Genomic DNA, 21,309 nt, shown 5'->3' with positions numbered 1-21,309 from the left:
CCAATTCGCGGCCAGACTGTGCCTGTCACGGATTGGTCGTGGCCAGCCGGCCGCGACCAATCAGCGACCCGGGATTTCCGCGACAGACAGACTGAAGTACCCCTTAGGCAATTATATATATATAGATTAATATATGTAACAAAATATTTTATTGTTTATTATCAAATTTTTCATCGCATTGATTACGTATCAGATTTTTCTTGCTCATTTCTGTAATTTTTTATCATTATTATTGATATCTTTTTATTTGCTCGTTTACATCTGTTCTGAATTTTTGGTGTTTGTTGCTCATGGAAGCAAGTATATAGAATTGTTGACATTCACTTACGGACTCACTTAGGATACTTTTACTATTTAATGGAAACTCCCAGGAATTATTGGTCAGACTTATTTGACTAAACCTTTGATCGGTACGTCCACGTTCTTCAGTGATATTAAAATAGTGCCATAAATAGGAGAACATTAACCACAAATTTGCTAGTTATTGTGGAGTCGTGACTCGTGCCACAGGTGCAGCACACAATACTTGTAGGACGGGCTTTAATAAAGTGGACTGCCAACTGCAGCAGATATCATTTCTTCTGTTCGGCATCTTGGTTTCTCAATCTGCACCACAATGATTCTTGGTTGGATTCACGGCATCATCTTCTACCTTCTTCACGTCTGTTCAGGTAAGTCCAGTGTAAATGTCATGTTCAGGAGATGCATTCCCTCCTTTATCATTAATAACAACCAGAAATGAACCCCGGTACCGGGGATGTGGTAAATTTTCTCGAATGAGTCTTCCTTGAGTGAACCAAATGGTTCCATATTCTGTGGCTCTCTCTATGCTTGTAGATGTCGTGTAGATCATCTCTTCAGGATAGCACAAGCTCTTTTGGTGGCCAAGACAGATGTTTCACAGTTGGTCCCTGAAGTTCAGCAGATGGACGATCATTAATTAGAACTAGAAATGAACCCCGGTACCGGGGATGTGGTAAATATTCTCGAATGAGTCTTCCTTGAGTGAACCAAATGGTTCCATATTCTGTGGCTCTCTCTATGCTTGTAGATGTCGTGTAGATCATCTCTTCAGGATGGCACAAGCTCTTTTGGTGGCCAAGACAGGTGTTTCCCAATCCCACCACAGATGGTCCCTGAAGATCAGCAGATGGACGATCATTTTTAATCAGATAAATTTTTATTGATCATAATAAATGTTATCTACTTATACAACAAGGTGCATTTGTGTTTTTTATTTTAACAAGAAAATATACCCCTTCTCCCCCCTCCCTCCCTCAGATAACCAACCCCAACTTTCCCCCCCTCCTCCACAAGAAGATCTTCTTTATTACAAACATATTGCATTATTAACATTGTTTTCCACAACCTCTTAATCATTCCCATTTAGCCATGGCTGCCATAGCTTTTGAAAAAATCCCATCCTATTCCTCTTGGTAAGGATGCTTTTTTCGAGCTGGACAATATGATTCACTTGTGCAACAAACTCTCGTCTGGTTGGAGGTTCCTCCCTAATCCAGTATCTCGCAATCACTTTCCTTGCAACGAAGAGCAATCTAGCTATTGCCATTTTGGCAGTTTCATCGGCCGACAATTCCTCCACATACCCAAGTATACAAACCACTGGATCCCTGGGAACCGCACATCCATAAAGCACCCCAATTTGGTTCAACACTGCTACCCAATACGAAAAGAGCCTGGGGCACACCCACAACATGTGAAGCATATCCGCCTCAGTCTGAGTGCACCTAGGGCACTCAGAATCCAATCTCACTCCGGCTTTGAACAAGATGGACGATCATTAATTAGAACTAGAAATGAACCCCGGTACCGGGGATGTGGTAAATGTTCTCGAATGAGTCTTCCTTGTGTGAACCAAATGGTTCCATATTCTGTGGCTCTCTCTATTCTTGTAGATGTTGTGTACATTATCTCTTCAGGATGGCACAAGCTCTTTTGGTGGCCAAGACAGATGTTTCACAGTTGGTCCCTGAAGTTCAGCAGATGGACGATCATTAATTAGAACTAGAAATGAACCCCGGTACCGGGGATGTGGTAAATGTTCTCGAATGAGTCTTCCTTGAGTGAACCAAATGGTTCCATATTCTGTGGCTCTCTCTATGCTTGTAGATGTCGTGTAGATCATCTCTTCAGGATGGCACAAGCTCTTTTGGTGGCCAAGACAGGTGTTTCCCAATCCCACCACAGATGGTCCCTGAAGATCAGCAGATGGACGATCATTAATTAGAACTAGAAATGAACCCCGGTACCGGGGATGTGGTAAATGTTCTCGAATGAGTCTTCCTTGAGTGAACCAAATGGTTCCATATTCTGTGGCTCTCTCTATTCTTGTAGATGTTGTGTACATTATCTCTTCAGGATGGCACAAGCTCTTTTGGTGGCCAAGACAGATGTTTCACAGTTGGTCTCTGAAGTTCAGCAGACAAATGGACGATCATTAATACTACTTGTTTCCTATTTCCCCCATTCTCCACCAATCCCACCACTTACTTTGCCCAGAACTGGTGGTCACACATGATCAGTAGTTCAGTAGAAGCTCCCAGCTTGCTTGCACATGGGCATCAAAGTAATTCTGCTATTTTGTAGGCCAGCCCAAAAGATTAAGTTCACTAGCAGAGTCATCTTCTCAGGAAGGAGTAAATTCACCCAATGTTCTTATATCTGTATAATCCGAATTAGTTTTCTTGTGCGTGAACTATTGACAACTGATGGAAAAACAGCATCGGTTGTCGTCAATGTTTTTCAACGGTTTCTATAACAAAACTAGGGAAGGCAGATTTAAAAAACACACAACATGCGACATTTTCTGATCCGCCTACTTCAAGGGTATAGTGCAACAGCAGATACACCAAATTAATGGGAATGAATGATCCCATAGAAAACTGTGGGATTTCTTCCTGCATTAACCGGTGTTTCATTTCAGTCTTCTTATAAAATTGTCCCTAGTGTCCATGGGTCTGGAGCAAGCAAATTACATTCTTAGCCCGGGGTCAAAAAATATTGTTAATGGTGACAATTTCTGTACTTGACCGATTCAACTTTACAGCTCCATAAAATGAACTCCATATGATAATCATGGGTAACTATTAGATTAGAGAGTTTGGGAAAACAAGGAGATATCTGACATTTGAAAAAAGGTCCATGGGACATACCGTGTGTTGCAGCTGGTCTCCATTCAGAAGGTTCCTAATTGTCTAGTTTCTTGGGAAAAAAATAAATTCTCATCTCTTACAATCTAAGTCTTGCAGTTCCATACAGTCATATATATATTATATACTGCATACATAAATCACAGTTTTCAAACCTCTTCTTAAAACTAGTAATGATGAGCTACAGTATAATAAGAGATATGCCATGCCCTGGTCTGTCACCCAGTCTGGTCCGTCACCCAGTCTGGTCCTCCTTGGCCTCCAATGTTGCATCGAACATTCTTAGAACCTCTCTGGTTGCCTTTCACGGTTTGTTCATCACTACATCATGTGAAGCCTATTGAGTATACATTATGAGACTTCATGAAGTTGCAGAGCATATGTGAGGAGTTTACTGCGACACAGAGGAGCTAGAAGACCCCAGCGTCTGATTTCTCCTACTCCTGCACAGATTAGAACCACTTCACCTTCATATTAAATGGAGCAAGTTTCTTTTAGCAGTACAGGGGTTAATCTGCTTAGTGTAGAGCTCCTATAAGCTTTCCTGCATTAAGGCTCATAGCTGTTCACTGTTAGCCACTCCCATCTCCTATATAACCTGGGTCCTGGCTAGCACTCATTGTCAGAGATAGCTTTGCTGCATGGCTGGAGGTTATAGGTGGTTATTGGAGAAGGCATTTGGTGGATTTATCTGTGACTATTGCTAGGTTTTGAGTGTGTGATAATTTCCCCTATTTCTCCTACATTAGTTTTACCCCATCATCCTCTCCTCGGTGCATACTTCTGTTGTTTGTGTGAGTATATGCGTATGATTGGTAGTTTCCTTTATCCCTGTTCATATTACCTTGTTAGTCTAGATCTTTCATTACTGCTCACTACTACTCCCCTCTTCCCTGGGTGGGAGAAGGGTACAGACTGAGGGCAGATTCAGCAGCTAAGGCAAGGTACGTTGCCTCAGCGTTTTTATCATCAGAAATAATCCAGGTAACAGGGTGAGCTAGGGCGCCCCTAGTGTTAGGGACAGGGAAGGAGCCTCTGGTCCTCGAACACACTACAACAGAGCAGTGACAGCATAGTAAGCGCCATAGGCACCTAGAATCCTGGACCAATAATGCCAGGCAGTCATGTTGTCGGACAATGGCACTGCAAAATAAATTGCTCATCCCTAGTTATAATGTGAAACCTAATTTCAGATGGCAACACTGGACATGTATAAGGTACTCTTGACATTGATAATATATTTTATTTTTCATTTTATTGATAATTTGGAGGTGCCCATGAAATATCCATCACTAAGCAGTCAAACTCAACCCCAGGACAACTTCTTCACTATCTGATGGAAGGATATGAAGCAAAGCTGAGACCAGTACGAGACTGGAGAAAAGCCACCTTAGTGCAGATAGATATACTTATCCTTGGTATCCTCTCAGTAGTAAGTATACATGTATGACGTCATATATTCTGCCAGTGGGAATACGTGGGAACGGCGACAATATGCGCAGTGCATGTTATCACTATTTGGCACATTTGTTCCAAGCCTGGAGAGCCCATTTAAAGGGGTATTCTACTTTCTTTCTATAAGGAAACGTTATTGAATGTTGCAATTTCTGAAATAATTCTTTGCAATATCCAGATCTATGACTTGAAGCCAGGATTTTCTGTAAAGTCATTAAAGTGATTTTCTTCCGTAGTCCAAGCCCCTTTTATAAAGTTTATCAACAGCGCTGCACCCAATGAGTGAACTCGACAGCTCTGCCCCTGTAGGCCACTGAGCTCTCTGATTGGCTGCAGCACTGTCAGCTTGACGTCAGCGCTGCAGACAACCAACAGAGAGCAAGGCAGTGGTGAAGACTCAACACTGGATCCGGAGAGGCTAAATTATACTCAGTGTGTTTTGTTATAACTACTACAGCTTATAGCAGAAAGTTTTCTGAAAGTGGACAACCCCTTTAATTATGCCACCATTCGAATTAAGTATGTTGGTAAATGCTTTCCTCTCCAGGTGTAGATCGTAATCATCATTACATTGTTTAATTCAATTATTAATTATTTTATACATTATATTCTTTAATATGTTACAATTTTCTAATTCAAAGGATGAGAAAAAACAGCTGCTGACAATATATTACTTGTATAATCAGGTGAGATACGAGATCATAGATCGCTCCTAAAAATAATAGTAAGTCAGAGGCCGGAGACATAAAACATGACCAAAAGTAAGAGATTAACTGCAAAGTCACATTTAAACTTGTCTTGTAATTTTTCTCTTTTTCTTTATCGTCTTCCCTCTCTCTCCACAGTTGTGTAAAACCAATTTGTCATCGATATTAAGAGAATCTAATAAACTAAACTCTTTAACCTCACAAATACACATGTACGTGATGGACTCATGTTTTTTAATCATATTAACTATGTAAATTTACCTTACACTTACACATGTGCAGTGCACACATTACACAGCACATACATTACAGTACACACATTACACAGCACATACATTACAGTACACACATTACACAGCACATACATTACAGTACATACATTATACAGCACATACATTACAGTACATATACAGTGGGTCAAAAAAGTATTTAGTCAGTAAGCAATAGTGCAAGTTCCACCACTTAAAAAGATGAGAGGCGTCTGTAATTTACATCATAGGCAGACCTCAACTATGGGAGACAAACTGAGAAAAAAAAATCCAGAAAATCACATTGTCTGTTTTTTTATCATTTTATTTGCATATTATGGTGGAAAATAAGTATTTGGTCAGAAACAAACAATCAAGATTTCTGGCTCTCACAGACCTGTAACTTCTTCTTTAAGAGTCTCCTCTTTCCTCCACTCATTACCTGTAGTAATGGCTCCTGTTTAAACTTGTTATCAGTATAAAAAGACACCTGTGCACACCCTCAAACAGTCTGACTCCAAACTCCACTATGGTGAAGACCAAAGAGCTGTCAAAGGACACCAGAAACAAAATTGTAGCCCTGCACCAGGCTGGGAAGACTGAATCTGCAATAGCCAACCAGCTTGGAGTGAAGAAATCAACAGTGGGAGCAATAATTAGAAAATGGAAGACATACAAGACCACTGATAATCTCCCTCGATCTGGGGCTCCACGCAAAATCCCACCCCGTGGGGTCAGAATGATCACAAGAACGGTGAGCAAAAATCCCAGAACCACGCGGGGGGACCTAGTGAATGAACTGCACAGAGCTGGGACCAATGTAACAAGGCCTACCATAAGTAATACACTACGCCACCATGGACTCAGATCCTGCAGTGCCAGACGTGTCCCACTGCTTAAGCCAGTACATGTCCGGGCCCGTCTGAAGTTTGCTAGAGAGCATTTGTATGATCCAGAGGAGTTTTGGGAGAATGTCCTATGGTCTGATGAAACCAAACTGGAACTGTTTGGTAGAAACACAACTTGTCGTGTTTGGAGGAAAAAGAATACTGAGTTGCATCCATCAAACACCATACCTACTGTAAAGCATGGTGGTGGAAACATCATGCTTTGGGGCTGTTTCTCTGCAAAGGGGCCAGGATGACTGATCCGGGTACATGAAAGAATGAATGGGGCCATGTATCGTGAGATTTTGAGTGCAAACCTCCTTCCATCAGCAAGGGCATTGAAGATGATACGTGGCTGGGTCTTTCAACATGACAATGTTCCAAAGCACACCGCCAGGGCAACGAAGGAGTGGCTTCGTAAGAAGCATTTCAAGGTCCTGGAGTGGTCGAGCCAGTCTCCAGATCTCAACCCTATAGAAAACCTTTGGAGGGAGTTGAAAGTCCGTGTTGCCAAGCGAAAAGCCAAAAACATCATTGCTCTAGAGGAGATCTCCATGGAGGAATGGGCCAACATACCAACAACAGTGTGTGGCAACCTTGTGAAGACTTACAGAAAACGTTTGACCTCTGTCATTGCCAACAAAGGATATATTACAAAGTATTGAGATGAAATTTTGTTTCTGACTAAATACTTATTTTCCACCATAATATGCAAATAAAATGATAAAAAAACAGACAATGTGATTTTCTGGATTTTTATTTCTCAGTTTGTCTCCCATAGTTGAGGTCTACCTATGATGTAAATTACAGACGCCTCTCATCTTTTTAAGTGGTGGAACTTGCACTATTGCTGACTGACTAAATACTTTTTTGCCCCACTGTATTACACAGCGTGCACACATACATTACAGTACACACATTACACAGCACATACATTACAGTACATATATTACACAGCACATACATTACAGTACATATATTACACAGCGTACACACATACATTACAGTACACACATTACACAGCACATACATTACAGTACACACATTACACAGCACATACATTACAGTACATACATTACACAGCACATACATTACAGTACACACATTACACAGCACATACATTACAGTACACACATTACACAGCACATACATTACAGTACATACATTACACAGCACATACATTACAGTACACACATTACACAGCACATACATTACAGTACACACATTACACAGCACATACATTACAGTACATACATTACACAGCACATACATTACAGTACACACATTACACAGCACATACATTACAGTACATACATTACACAGCACATACATTACAGTACACACATTACACAGCACATACATTACAGTACACACATTACACAGCACATACATTACAGTACATACATTACACAGCACATACATTACAGTACACACATTACACAGCACATACATTACAGTACACACATTACACAGCACATACATTACAGTACATACATTACACAGCACATACATTACAGTACACACATTACACAGCACATACATTACAGTACACACATTACACAGCACATACATTACAGTACACACATTACACAGCATATACATTATAGTACATACATTACACAGCACATACATTACAGTACACACATTACACAGCACATACATTACAGTACACACATTACACAGCACATACATTACAGTACACACATTACACAGCACATACATTATAGTACATACATTACACAGCACATACATTACAGTACACACATTACACAGCACATACATTACAGTACATACATTACACAGCACATACATTGCAGTACATACATTACACAGCACATACATTACAGTACACACATTACACAGCACATACATTACAGTACATACATCACACAGCACATACATTACAGTACACATTACACAGCACATACATTACAGTACATACATTACACAGCACATACATTACAGTACACACATTACACAGCACATACATTACAGTACACACATTACACAGCACATACATTACAGTACACACATTACACAGCACATACATTACAGTACACACATTACACAGCACATACATTACAGTACATACATTACACAGCACATACACTACAGTGCGCACATTACACAGCACATACATTACAGTACATACATTACACAGCACATACATTACAGCACACACATTACACAGCACATACATTACAGTACATACATTACACAGCACATACATTACAGTACACACATTACACAGCACATACATTACAGTACATACATTACACAGCACATACATTACAGTACGCACATTACACAGCACATACATTACAGTACATACATTACACAGCACATACATTACAGTGCGCACATTACACAGCACATACATTACAGTACATACATTACACAGCACATACATTACAGTACACACATTACACAGCACATACATTACAGTACACACATTACACAGCACATACATTACAGTGCGCACATTACACAGCACATACATTACAGTACATATATTACACAGCGTACACACATACATTACAGTACACACATTACACAGCACATACATTACAGTACATATATTACACAGCGTACACACATACATTACAGTACACACATTACACAGCACATACATTACAGTACATATATTACACAGCGTACACACATACATATACAGTACATATATTACACACATATATAGCACATACATTACAGTACATATATTACACAGCGTACACACATACATATACAGTACATATATTACACACATATAGCACATACATTACAGTACATATATTACACAGCGTACACACATACATATACAGTACATATATTACACAGCATACACACATACATATACAGTACATATATTACACACATATATAGCACATACATTACAGTACACACATTACACAGCACATACATTACAGTACATATATTACACAGCGTACACACATACGTATACAGTACATATAACACACATATATAGCACATACATACAGTACATATATTACCCACCATACACACATACATATACAGTACACATCTTACACACATATACAGCACATACATTACAGAGCACACATTACACATCTTACACACATATACAGCACATACATTACAGAGCGCACATTACACACCATACACACATACATATACAGTACACATCTTACACATATACAGCACATACATATAGAGAGCACACATTAGACATCTTACACACATATACAGCACATACATATACAGTACATGCATTACCCACCATACACACATATATATTCAGTACGCATCTTACACACATATACAGTACATTCTGCACATGCATAGTACACCCATTACACACGTTGCACACATACATATACAGTACATACATTACACACCATTAACACACATATTTATAATATGCACCTTTTTCACAAATACAACACATACATACATATACAATACATGCATTTTACACCATACACACAGACGTACATTTACAGTACATAGTGCACATATATAGTACACTCATTACACATTTTACACACATACATAAACAATACACACATTACACATCTTACACACACATATACTGTACAGTAAATACATTGCTGCCCTTACATTCACACATATACAGTATATACATTACACGCCATCAACACACTTATACAATACACTTTACACACATATACAATACATGCATACAGTATATAGTACACCCATTACGCATCATACACATGTACATTTACATGTAACACATACATTACACGTCTTACACACATATACAGTAAACACATTGCTGCTGTAAATACACACTCATACAGTATATACATTATACACTTTACACATATACACATACAGGCCATACATTACACACATACATATACAGTACATACATATATAGTACACAATTACACACCTTACACACATACAGTATACAGTACATATACTTCACGTATACTTGTACACACATATATATATACAGTACATACATTACACACATACATATACAGTACATCCATCATTATACACTTTACACTCATACATATACAGTACTAATGCAGTATGTACCTGTATATCATTATACACCTTACACACATATATGCAGACAGTATATGTGACTTATTATGGTAGAATTCAAAGTCAGGAAACTATAGCAGAGCAGAAATGTATCTATGATCTATGATGTAGAAAGCCCTTGCATGGTGCTGAGTCCTATGTTGTGTAAAGTGTGCTGCTTGTGTTATACTATTATGGTGTTTTGTCTCCATGTAGTACTGGAGCGATGAATTTCTGCGATGGAATCCAGCGGACTTTGACAATATGACTCTTATTTCCATTCCTACGGAGAGCGTATGGTTTCCAGATATACAGATTGCTGAACTGTGAGTGCGGGTTTGACCTGCTCGATATTGAACAACTAAGTGAACATAAATATCAAACTCCTTAAGGAAATACTGACCCCATAAAAGACCCGGAAGATTTAACCATCTCCTAATTTCTTCAGCTTGTAATCATCTTCAGTCCCATTTGCTGCTGTGGTTAATGTTCTGGCACTGGAGCAAGTATCAGAATATATCTACGATGGCTCTTTGTAGTGAGTTCCATAAATGGGGACCAGTGAGTATTTAGCCCACTGGGAAAGGACAAAGGGATCCTTTTCATTTGAGAGATTAAATGTTTACATTTTCCGGGAGATTCCTGGACATTTCATTGTTGGCCGTTATGCATTTGTAGTCAGTGAACAACATGCACTGAAAATATTTTTCCTCTTCCCGCAGTGTGGATTCTGGAAAATTATTAGGAAATAGTTTTGTCTACATTGATAGCACTGGACTCATAAAATATCAGGTGGCACTCCGACAATCGTTCGTGTGCATGTTCTACATCTTCTTCTACCCTTTTGATGCTCACAATTGTACTTTGAGTTTTTACAGTCAGCTTCACACAAGTACGTCTTTTGCTTCTAATTTTGATATCAATTACAATACTCTAATTTAGGGAACTGTCATAATATATTGTTCTGCACTGCTGATTTTTAAATTGGTTTTCCAGGCACACAGATTATTAAGGAATTGTAAAGCCTTTCAGAAATGAAGAAACTTCTTAATTTACATGCTGTTAAAATTCTGCTCTGCTCCTAAACTGTCACGTCTTGTTGTGACCTCCGACCCCTTAATTCCTGCTACAGTCAATTCAAAGCACAGAGTAGAGTTTCATGTCTGTGCTTTGCTCAGCCGGTAGATCTGCAATGAGCTCTGATCTCTGGTGTTGTGGCCTGCAATCATTGGCTAGTTTCACAGGACTGGGGGGTGAGCAGGAAGCGAACATTACAGGCTTCACGCAGAAATCTTATCAGTAGAGATGGGCCAACCCGAACGGACTTCTCACGGAGGTCCGTGTTACTGTTCGGGTTTGGCAACCCAAAAAAATCTTGTTGAAAGTCTGGAGCACAACCAATCAAAAAAGCTTTTTTTGTGTGGGCACTTCCAGTCCCAACACAACAATGTCAAGTATTGGCATGACTGTGATTATCCAGAGAACGATGTAAAAAAATATATAAAATAATAATAATAAAAAAAAAGGCACTGCAAGCGCTGACCTCAGTAAGGTTGTTGCAGTTCATAGATGACAGAGTGGGAACCGCCAGATGTTCGGCCCCCCATTCCATTCTGGGAAGCGAACCAAACTTTTTTATAAAGATCGGCTGAACTCGATGGACCCGAACATCCACGGGTCCGCCCATCCCTACTTATCAGCTTGTGAGTGGGGCCGGAAGGGATGTTGATAAGTGTTCCAGAGTGCTAGATTACAATATAATGTATGAATGCATTGTCTAGCTCACTGCTGCAATACGCTGAGTCTGTGTGGTGCCAATATCAGCAACTGTAACACTACTCACTGCAGGAGAGTGTCAGGATAGCACATAATAAAGTAAAAAAAAAACCTGACCAAGCATTTAACCATCTTGAGACTATATAGTAGTCTCAGGATGGTGCTTTGTACAGTATGTAAAGTGGATGGGCACTGAGAGTGATAGTGTGTGACCTGTAGGACAGATACAACTCTTCCTCTTAGGAAATGTACTCAAGAGCTAGCAGGAAGTTCAGGATGTAAACAATATTGGACATATTGGTAATGGACCTATCAGCCTTTTGTGTCTCTCTTGTTTCCAGTTGAACATATTAATTTGTCAGCATGGGTAGCATCAGACAATTTGAGATTGCAACTGCAAACGATTTTCTATCCAGGGGAATGGGAACTTTCCTATATGTCTTCCAGTTACAGAATGGAGACTGACGAAGAAAAGGAATATGCAGTGCTGGTCTTTCATGTGAGTTGGCATTTTTTCAATGTCATTTTATAATATGCAGTGCATGACTATGTTACAGTTGTGCTCAAAAGTTTACATACCCCGGAAGAATTTTTCAGACAATGTGAATGATAACACCAAAACCTTTTCTCCACTCATGGTTAGAGGTTGGGTGAAGCCATTTATTGTCAAACTACTGTGTTTTCTCTTTATAAATCATAATGACAACCCAAAACATCCAAATAACCGTGATCACAAGTTCACATACCCCTTTTCTTAATACCGTGTATTGCCCCATCTAACATCAATGACAGTTTGAAGTCTTTTGTGGTTGTTGTGGATGAGGTTCTTTATTTTCTCAGATGCTAAAGCTGCCCTCTCTTCTAGTCAAAAAGCCTCCAGTTCCTGTAAGTTCCTGGGCTGTCTAGCATGAGCTGTGCGCGTGAGATCTCCCCAGAATGGCTCAATGATATTGAGGTCAGAAGACTGAGATGGCCACTCTAGAACCTTCACTTTGTTCTGCTGTAGCCAATGACAGGTCGACTTGGCCTTGTGTTTTGGATCTTTGTCATATTGGAACATCCAAGTACGACCCATGCGCATCTTCCAGGCTGATCAGTGCAAATTTGCCTTCAGTATTTGCTGATAACATGCTGCATTCATCTTTCCTTCAACTTTGACCAAGTTTCCTGTGCCTTTGTAGCTCACACATCCTGAAAACATCAGTGATCCACCTCCATGCTTTACAGTAGGAATGGTGTTCCTTTAATCATAAGCCTTGTTGACTTCTCTCCAAATGTAACGTTTATGGTTGTGGCCAAAAAGTTCAATTTTGGTCTCATCACTCCAAATTACCTTGTTCCAGAAGTTTTGAGGCTTGTCTCTGTGCTGTTTTGCGTATTGTAGGCAAGATACTTTGTGGCATTTGCGCAGTAATGGATTTCTTCTGGCGACTCAACCATACAGCCCATTTTACTTCAATTGCCTCCTTATTGTACATCTTGAAACATCCACACCGCTAGTTCTCAGGGAGTTCTGTATTTCAGCTGATGTTATTTGTGGATTTTTCTTTGCAACTCTAGCAATTTTCCTGTCAGTTGTGGACAACATTTTTGTTGGTCTACCTGACCATGGTTTTGTTTTTACAGAGCCCCTAATTTTCCATTTGTTAGTCACTGTTTGAACCATGCTGACTGGCATTATCAATTCCTTGGATATCTTTTTCCATCCCTTTCCTGTTTTATACAATTCAACTACCTTTTCCCATAGATCCGTTGACAATTCTGTTGCTTTCCCCATGACTCACAGTCCAGAAACCAGTGGCTGGATGAAAGATGCAAGAGTCTGTCTGGATAAACTCACTCAGCTTTTATGCACACACACTGATTACAAACAAACAGGTCACAGGTGAGGATGTTACCTTTAGTAGCCATTCAAACCCATTTGGGTCAACTTCTGTGCATGTTATCAGGCCAAAATCACCAGAGTATGTGAACTTTTGATCAGGGCCATTTGGATGATTTAAAAAGATAAAACAGTAGTTTGACAATAAATGGCTTCACCCAACCACTAACCATGAGTGGAGAAAAAGTTTTGGTGTTATCATTCATATTCTCTGAAAAAAGAAAAGGAAAGCAAAAAATTCTGCTGCTTTTGGGCACAACTGTAACTATGTACAATATATTTTGAAGAAGCCCCATGGCTCCCATGAACATTTAAAACACCCTAAGTGATGGGTCAGTATACCCTACAGTAATATATGTGCCAGCTCCTGTCATTTTCGGTCTTGCTTCGGCTGCTAGGCAGTGTCGCCCCTTTGTTACAAGTGATGCGTGACAGCATCGGTCCTGTTTAATTCCTGGGAATTTTGATGCCACTAGATCAGGCAGCTATGGAGTTAATTGTCTGACTTCTTGATTACTCCTTTCTGAGAGCCTTGGGTAAGGCTGCATGCTATTTAAACCCTTGTGTCTCTTACTTCCACGGACATTCAATCAGTTGATTTCTTTTCTAGTCTGCTTCTGCTGGTTTCCTGATACCTCCTCTTTTCTGACCTTGGCGTGAATTTTGACTATCCTCTTATTTTATATAACTCTTCCTGCCATGACCTGTTGGCTCTGATCCTGCTTGGAGACCCTTCCTGCCTCTGGTTAGCTCCTTCGGACAGTGGCTCTCCTGTGAAAACCATCCGCAGCATCCCATGTCTCGTAGGATAGCCATGCACCTTAGATAAATATCCAACAATTGAATGTGTAATTACATTGTAAACTTTCCCAATTGTAGACATTGGGGGAAGCAAGAATCGGGCAGATTATATCTGAACCTGCCTAAAGCTGGACATATACATACACCTTCAGCAGTGAGCCACCTCTCTTTCTACTCTGATAGATGAGCGGATTTATCCATCAGTCTCCTCCATTGAAATACACATGCAGCAGGTTTGTAGGTTAGACTTTGTGGCCGCTAACCTCCAGTATATAAAATCTGCAGTATTATTTGTTTGTATTCATAGATGTGAAAAATAATACATTTCGTCCTTCAACTTCAAAAATTCGCAAGGTTTCAAAGGTGTAATTTTTTGGATGACGGTGTTCCTTTAAATGCTACAGGAAAGATATATATCTTGGTACCGTGTTAGCCAGTGGATAGACAAATATTTAGAATTGAGAGTCCTCAGTGGTTGATGCCTTTTAATGGCTAACTGAAAAGATGGTAACAAATTGCAAGCTTTCGAGACTACACAGGTCTTCATCAGGCAAAGACTAAAATAGTTCTGAAGAATCACATATTTATGCACAATACAGCCCAGGAAAAAATGCCATAGATAAGACAGGTGATGTGAAGCAAAACCACCATTATGTGAGAGTGCTAAAATGTTTATGTCGATAAATATTGGAACAGTTCATAGATAAGACAATAACATTCACACTCCTTATCCTTAATGGTAGTTCTGCTTCACGTCACCTGTCTTATCTATGGCATGTTTTCTGTGCTGTGTTGTGCATAAATATGTTTTTTTTCAGAATTTCTATTAGTCTATGCCTGATGAAGAGACCTGTGTAGTCTCGAAAGCTTGCAATTTGTTACCATCTTTTCAGTTAGCCGTAAAAAGGTATCAACCACTGAGGACTCTCAATTCTAAATATTTTCCTTTAAATGCTAGTATTAAAAAATACATTTTCTTTTAATAACGCGGTAACTTTTTCTAAATCATTTTTCTCTAGATTATCTTTAAGAGACTTTCACTGTACTATGTTGTGAACTTAATAGTGCCCAGCGTGTTTCTCATGATTTTGGATATCATTGGATTCTACCTCCCTAATGAGAGCGGAGAAAGGATTTCCTTCAAGATCACGCTGCTGCTTGGTTATTCTGTGTTCCTCGTCATAGTTATGGACATATTACCGGCTTCATCACACACAACACCAATAATAGGTATGGCCAAAGTTGTACATCATCGTATATATTGGTAATTTTATACTGTATGTTTCTTGGTAGTTTACGGTGGATTTAAAGATGTAAGAATTAACAGGTTCACATTCATGAGAAGCAATGGAATGAAACTGAAAGGGAGAAGATACAGATTAGATATTAGAAAATACTTTGTGACAGTGAGGGTGATCAATGAGTGGAACAGGCGGCCTCGAGAGGTGGTGAGTTCTCCTTCAATGGACGTCTTCAGAGGCCGGACAGACATCTGTCTGAGATGGTTTAGTGACTCCTGAATTGAGCAGGGGGTTGGACATGATGACCCTGGCGGTCCCTTCCAACTCTAACATTCTAAGATTCTTTATTCTTATTTGCACATGGTAACACAATGGCTAAAGGAAATAATACTGTTTACTTAAAGGGGTTTCCCCACAAACAAATTTTAATTAATAGATCTTGGAATAATAATAACTTTCACAATTGGATGTGTGTAAATAAAATGTTCCTGTGCTGAGATAATCTTATAAATGCGTCCCTGCTGTGTACTGTGTAATGGCTGTGTCTGACCGTACAGGAACATTTATAGGATTATCTCAGCACAGGAACATTTTATTTAAACACATCCAATTGTGGAACTTATTATTATTCCAAGAACTATTGATTAAAATACATTTTCATTTGTTGGAAAACCACTTTAAGTAATCCGGGTATATATCGCTAGATTAAGAAAAACAGTGGAGTTTACACCTAACAATAGAAAGTTACATATTTATGGTTAGTGACAAGACCTCATTAAGATTGATGGTTATTAGTATGCAAATACGCAAAAAAAATTCAGTCGAGGTTGGATTTGGCCTAACCTACTAAAATGCCATACGTTTTCTTTTGTTATTTTTTGTTGTTTGTTTCAGATATTTATTTCGTCGTCTGCATGGCTCTGCTTGGGATCAGTTTGGCAGAAAGTATTCTCATTTTTCATATAGTGAGTAATAAAAATAGCCCCTGTAAGGTACCGATGTGGGTGAGGAAGCTGGTTCTGGAAAGGATAAGCAAGCTGATACATATGAAGAGCAAGCATTGTGATACTGAGCCCAACGGAGAGTTCAGTGAAGCACAAGAGATGAGCTCTGCTAGTAGTGGTGAGTGATATAAATCTGCATTTTATGGGATAAGCAAATCAGATTTACATTTAGTTTACAAAGTAAGTGAAGAGGTTGGGTTTTTGGAAAAAAACAACTCAATTTTGTTAGTGTTAATCCACTACTAGGACAACCCCTTCTCAATCTGAGTGTTGGTCCCAGTTAAAATAAAAACCCTCACCATGCTGGTGACGTTCCAGCAATGGTGTTGGCACTCGTTCTTCGGGAACTCACATTGTCCAAGTAGTGGACAACTCCTTTAAGCCCATGTGTGACGCCTCATTCGTTAATGCCGAATTTACACAACCATGTAAAGACAACCATCAGCTCAGTCATGTCTAGAAGAAGTGGAAATGACTGGCATCTTTGGGAGTTTGTGCCTTCCTTTACATTGAGTACATGTGCACGTTAAGTGTTTCATTTGGCACAATTTGAACCATCCGACTCTTGACTGTGTGTTGTGTTGCATACTGGGATTTGGTCTACTCAGACCCCAAATTGTGTTTCTGCTGTTTGCGTGCAGTCCGTCGTGGAGTACGACACCACACTTTTATTGACTGGCCAAAGTTCAGACCACAACATATTCTTTATATGTTTTTTACTCATATAAATTGAGTCTTTGTTTGTCTATTAACCATCCACCTGCTGTAAGCATTATGAACTGTTTTCTGGACTTGATCACACTACAAGCGCTGCTGCAAATCCTGGACTGACTATACATCTTCAATTCCAGTATGTCACTCTACCCTAGAGTCTTCTAATGTTCTCTGCTCAGATTGTTTGTCTGCATTCCTTATCTCACCTGTTGAAGTGATGCTGACCAAAGGCGATGGCAGAGTGGGCAAGACTTCCTGGATGGCAATTAAAAGAGTAAAGACCAGGAATGCAAACAAACAATCTGAGGAGAGAACATTAGAAGACTCAGTGACATACTGGAATTGAAGATGTATAGTCAGTCCAGGATTTGCAGCAGCGTTTGTAGTGAGAACAAGTCTAGAAAACAGTTCATAATGCTTACAGCAGATGGATGGTTAATAGGCAAACAAAGAGGCAACTGCTGGCAGCAGAAATTAACAGGTAGACTACTTTATAAAAATGATACACTGATTCAGAAGTCTTAGAAGAGTGAACAACAACAGAGAAGAGTCTGTAATATTTACATCAGACAATAAGGGTTATCTGCAGGTTTGAGCCAAGAAGTAAATAAGATTGTAGAAACAAACAGGAGTTTGCAGAGATGATTGCAGCTGAGCCTGCCAAATGATTGTGGAACCTTATTTGGGGTTACTGTACGTGAGGACTATAGATTATTTCAATCCCTTTTTGATTCTATTATGATATTTTTTTTACTAAATAATGTGCACACACATGAGAACAATGTATGGGCATCCCACCAATAATGTTAAACATTGATCAGGCAGCGGGCACAGGAGGTGAGGCTGCAGATGAGCTACGCTTTCTTTTGCATTCCTTTCTATGGGAGTTGCAGATGCAATGCAGTGACGCCATACACTGCTGTTTGTTTTCAAAGCTCTACCTGCCATAGCGGTGCTTGAACACTGTTTTTTTCCAGTTTTAATCATGAACATGTGAGGTTGTAAAATCCGTATAAAGAAAAGAATGAATCGTCTACAGTATAATGTATTTTTCTTTCACTGACAGATAAACTGGATAAATATCCTAAAAGCAAAGAACCCACTTCTCAGCCAACTGGTGTTATGGGCGTAAGCCAAGATGTCCTGGAGAACATCTTCAAGGAGATCGTTACAATCCGGAAGTATATTGAAGGCAAAAGAGATGAGGAATCTAACAAGGAATGGATACTGATTGGACATGTTCTGGATAAATGTCTTTTCTGGGCGTATCTGCTAATTGTCTTAGCTTTTATTGTCAGCTTAGCTATTTGCTGGTCAAATCATATGGTCATATAAATCATATCGATGGTGAAAATGTAACAAATTCATAATGTTGATCTAGAGGAAGGAGAATATAATTTTTGGGATGGAACTTATTGAACCACAACATATATTTAAAGGGGACCTGGCAAAAATAATTGTCATCCAGTCCATTTACATGACTGTATAGCCCTTTAAATTATGAGCCAGCTGAACACTTTATGACCCAAATTGCGTCTTGAGCCGTGAGAGAAATCTCACTTTCAAGTTCTGCATACATAAATCTGGAAGTGCGTTGGGGTTTGATGATGCATTTCCAGTTCGTCAGCCTCACGTTGAGTTCCCTGCTTGACGCTACCATTTTTTATATCAAAGCCAGCGAACTGTCAATCAGCCAGAGGAGGATGGCGCTAGGCAGATAATAAATACATTGTCAGATTCATGTATACAGAACTTCAAAGCGTGATTTCTCGCTGCTCACTTTTGGAATATAAAGGGATCAATTGACTTATCTTTAAAAGGGCTAAATACTCCAATAATTGTTTTTTGTGGGGTTGAAGTTTTTGACAGGTTCTCTTTAAGATCATCGTTCACTTTTGGAAATCTCTTTTTGTTAGAAGGGTCACCGGACTATTTTGTTCTCATGGTGTCTTCTCCAAGTGCTAAGCTATAACAAGCTATAAGAAGCTAAGAAACTGGTAGCAAGTCCCCAGTTTCACTGTAGCACCCCTACAGGTGCAATTAACCATTACACTCAATTAAAATCGATTGCCTATCTGTAGTGTGGAAGGTTATTGAGGTTTCTCCACATAAAGAAACAACGTTTTAGGGTCTTCTCTGCATCTACAAATTGATTATAGTTCAGAAAGGAAGGCTCCTCATCTATTTAATAAGAATTGCATAATAGGAACATTTGAAAATTCACTTTCTAAAACCGCCACCACTATCCGATCTTTCCACTTTTGCACTTTTGTCTTATGGGGTCCATAGTAGCCAAAAAAAGTATCAATTTGGTAAAAAAAAGAAGTTTAATGCTCATGCATTGTATGGTAATTAGTCAAGGAGGTGGAGACACTGAGGACACAGGTGAAACTGGCAGCACCCTAATCAGATCTGATGAAGGGCACTTCATTCCAACTCCTGTTTTTTATTAACAAATGTGGAATAATTTCTAGAAGAAGGGAATATATTGTTACTTTAAACTTTAATTACAACTATGGATATAAAATAGCTATTTCCATTGTTCTTTTGCTCATGTTCTGCATATAATATCATCCAGTATCAGCTTCTCTCAACACCTTCATATCTTGTTTTTTCATAACCTTGTATTTTTCTGACACTATTCCACATACGTATTTCTTAAAGTTTTGCTGTGTAACTGTGTAATTAATATTTGTTATTCATTATTTATTCCATATGGGTAATTATTTATAAAGGATGTGTATACAGTACATCTGCTATAGCTATAGCCAACAACTCTAAAAGGTGACCTTGGCACCCCTAGTTGCATCTACAGAGTAGTTGCTAACCAAAGGCAGGAGTTGTAAAAGTAGCCAGGACAAAATTAGGAGACATTGCAATTAGGAGAATAGTTGGGGTCAAGTCAGGAGGTCAGTCAAAGCCAAGCAAGCCGAGGTAATGGTTAGGGCAAGGGATCACAGAGTTAGCTCAAGTCTGGATCATAAGCCAGGATAGGATCAAGATCAAAAAAGAAGGAAAAGCAAACCAAAGTTAAACCAACTCCCACCAAATTTTTTTGGGATGTAAATATGCTGTGTGTCAGGAACACCGCACTGCACTTGCTCACTGAGCCAGTGCGCGTGTCCTGAGTTGAACAAACTATGCTCAAAGATACCTGTGGAGCCGTGGCGGCAGCGGTGGAAATGCGTGCTTCAGACAAACAGGACCTGAAGCACGTGACTTCTGGGGGAATGTCTGGGGTGGAGACAAGCCCCGGCACTCTGGAGACCGGCACTTGGGCTAGAGATGCCCAGAGAGTAGTCGGACAGACGCGGGTCTAAACCAGGAGATGGCACAGTACAGGAGGGGCAAGACAAGGATGAGGTCAGTCACAAAGCAGAGTCTGT

General features: G+C 39.5%; 1 protein-coding gene across 1 annotated transcript; it reads left to right on the top strand.

The window, feature by feature from the left end:
* The first annotated feature begins 616 nt into the window (after positions 1 to 616).
* On the top strand, positions 617 to 19,258 carry LOC138652250 (5-hydroxytryptamine receptor 3A-like). The gene is made up of 9 exons (XM_069743017.1): positions 617 to 671; positions 4,442 to 4,602; positions 5,267 to 5,311; positions 10,722 to 10,831; positions 11,228 to 11,397; positions 12,623 to 12,780; positions 15,984 to 16,194; positions 17,100 to 17,327; positions 18,990 to 19,258. The coding sequence occupies exons 1-9, from the start codon at positions 617 to 619 to the stop codon at positions 19,256 to 19,258; spliced, it is 1,407 nt and encodes a 468-aa protein (XP_069599118.1).
* The last annotated feature ends 2,051 nt before the right edge of the window (positions 19,259 to 21,309 follow it).

This window comes from Ranitomeya imitator, chromosome 10 (assembly GCF_032444005.1).
Source record: "Ranitomeya imitator isolate aRanImi1 chromosome 10, aRanImi1.pri, whole genome shotgun sequence".
Lineage (NCBI taxonomy): Eukaryota > Metazoa > Chordata > Amphibia > Anura > Dendrobatidae > Ranitomeya > Ranitomeya imitator.
Note: the sequence above shows the minus strand (reverse complement) of the source record. Positions and strands in the feature narration are given on the sequence as shown.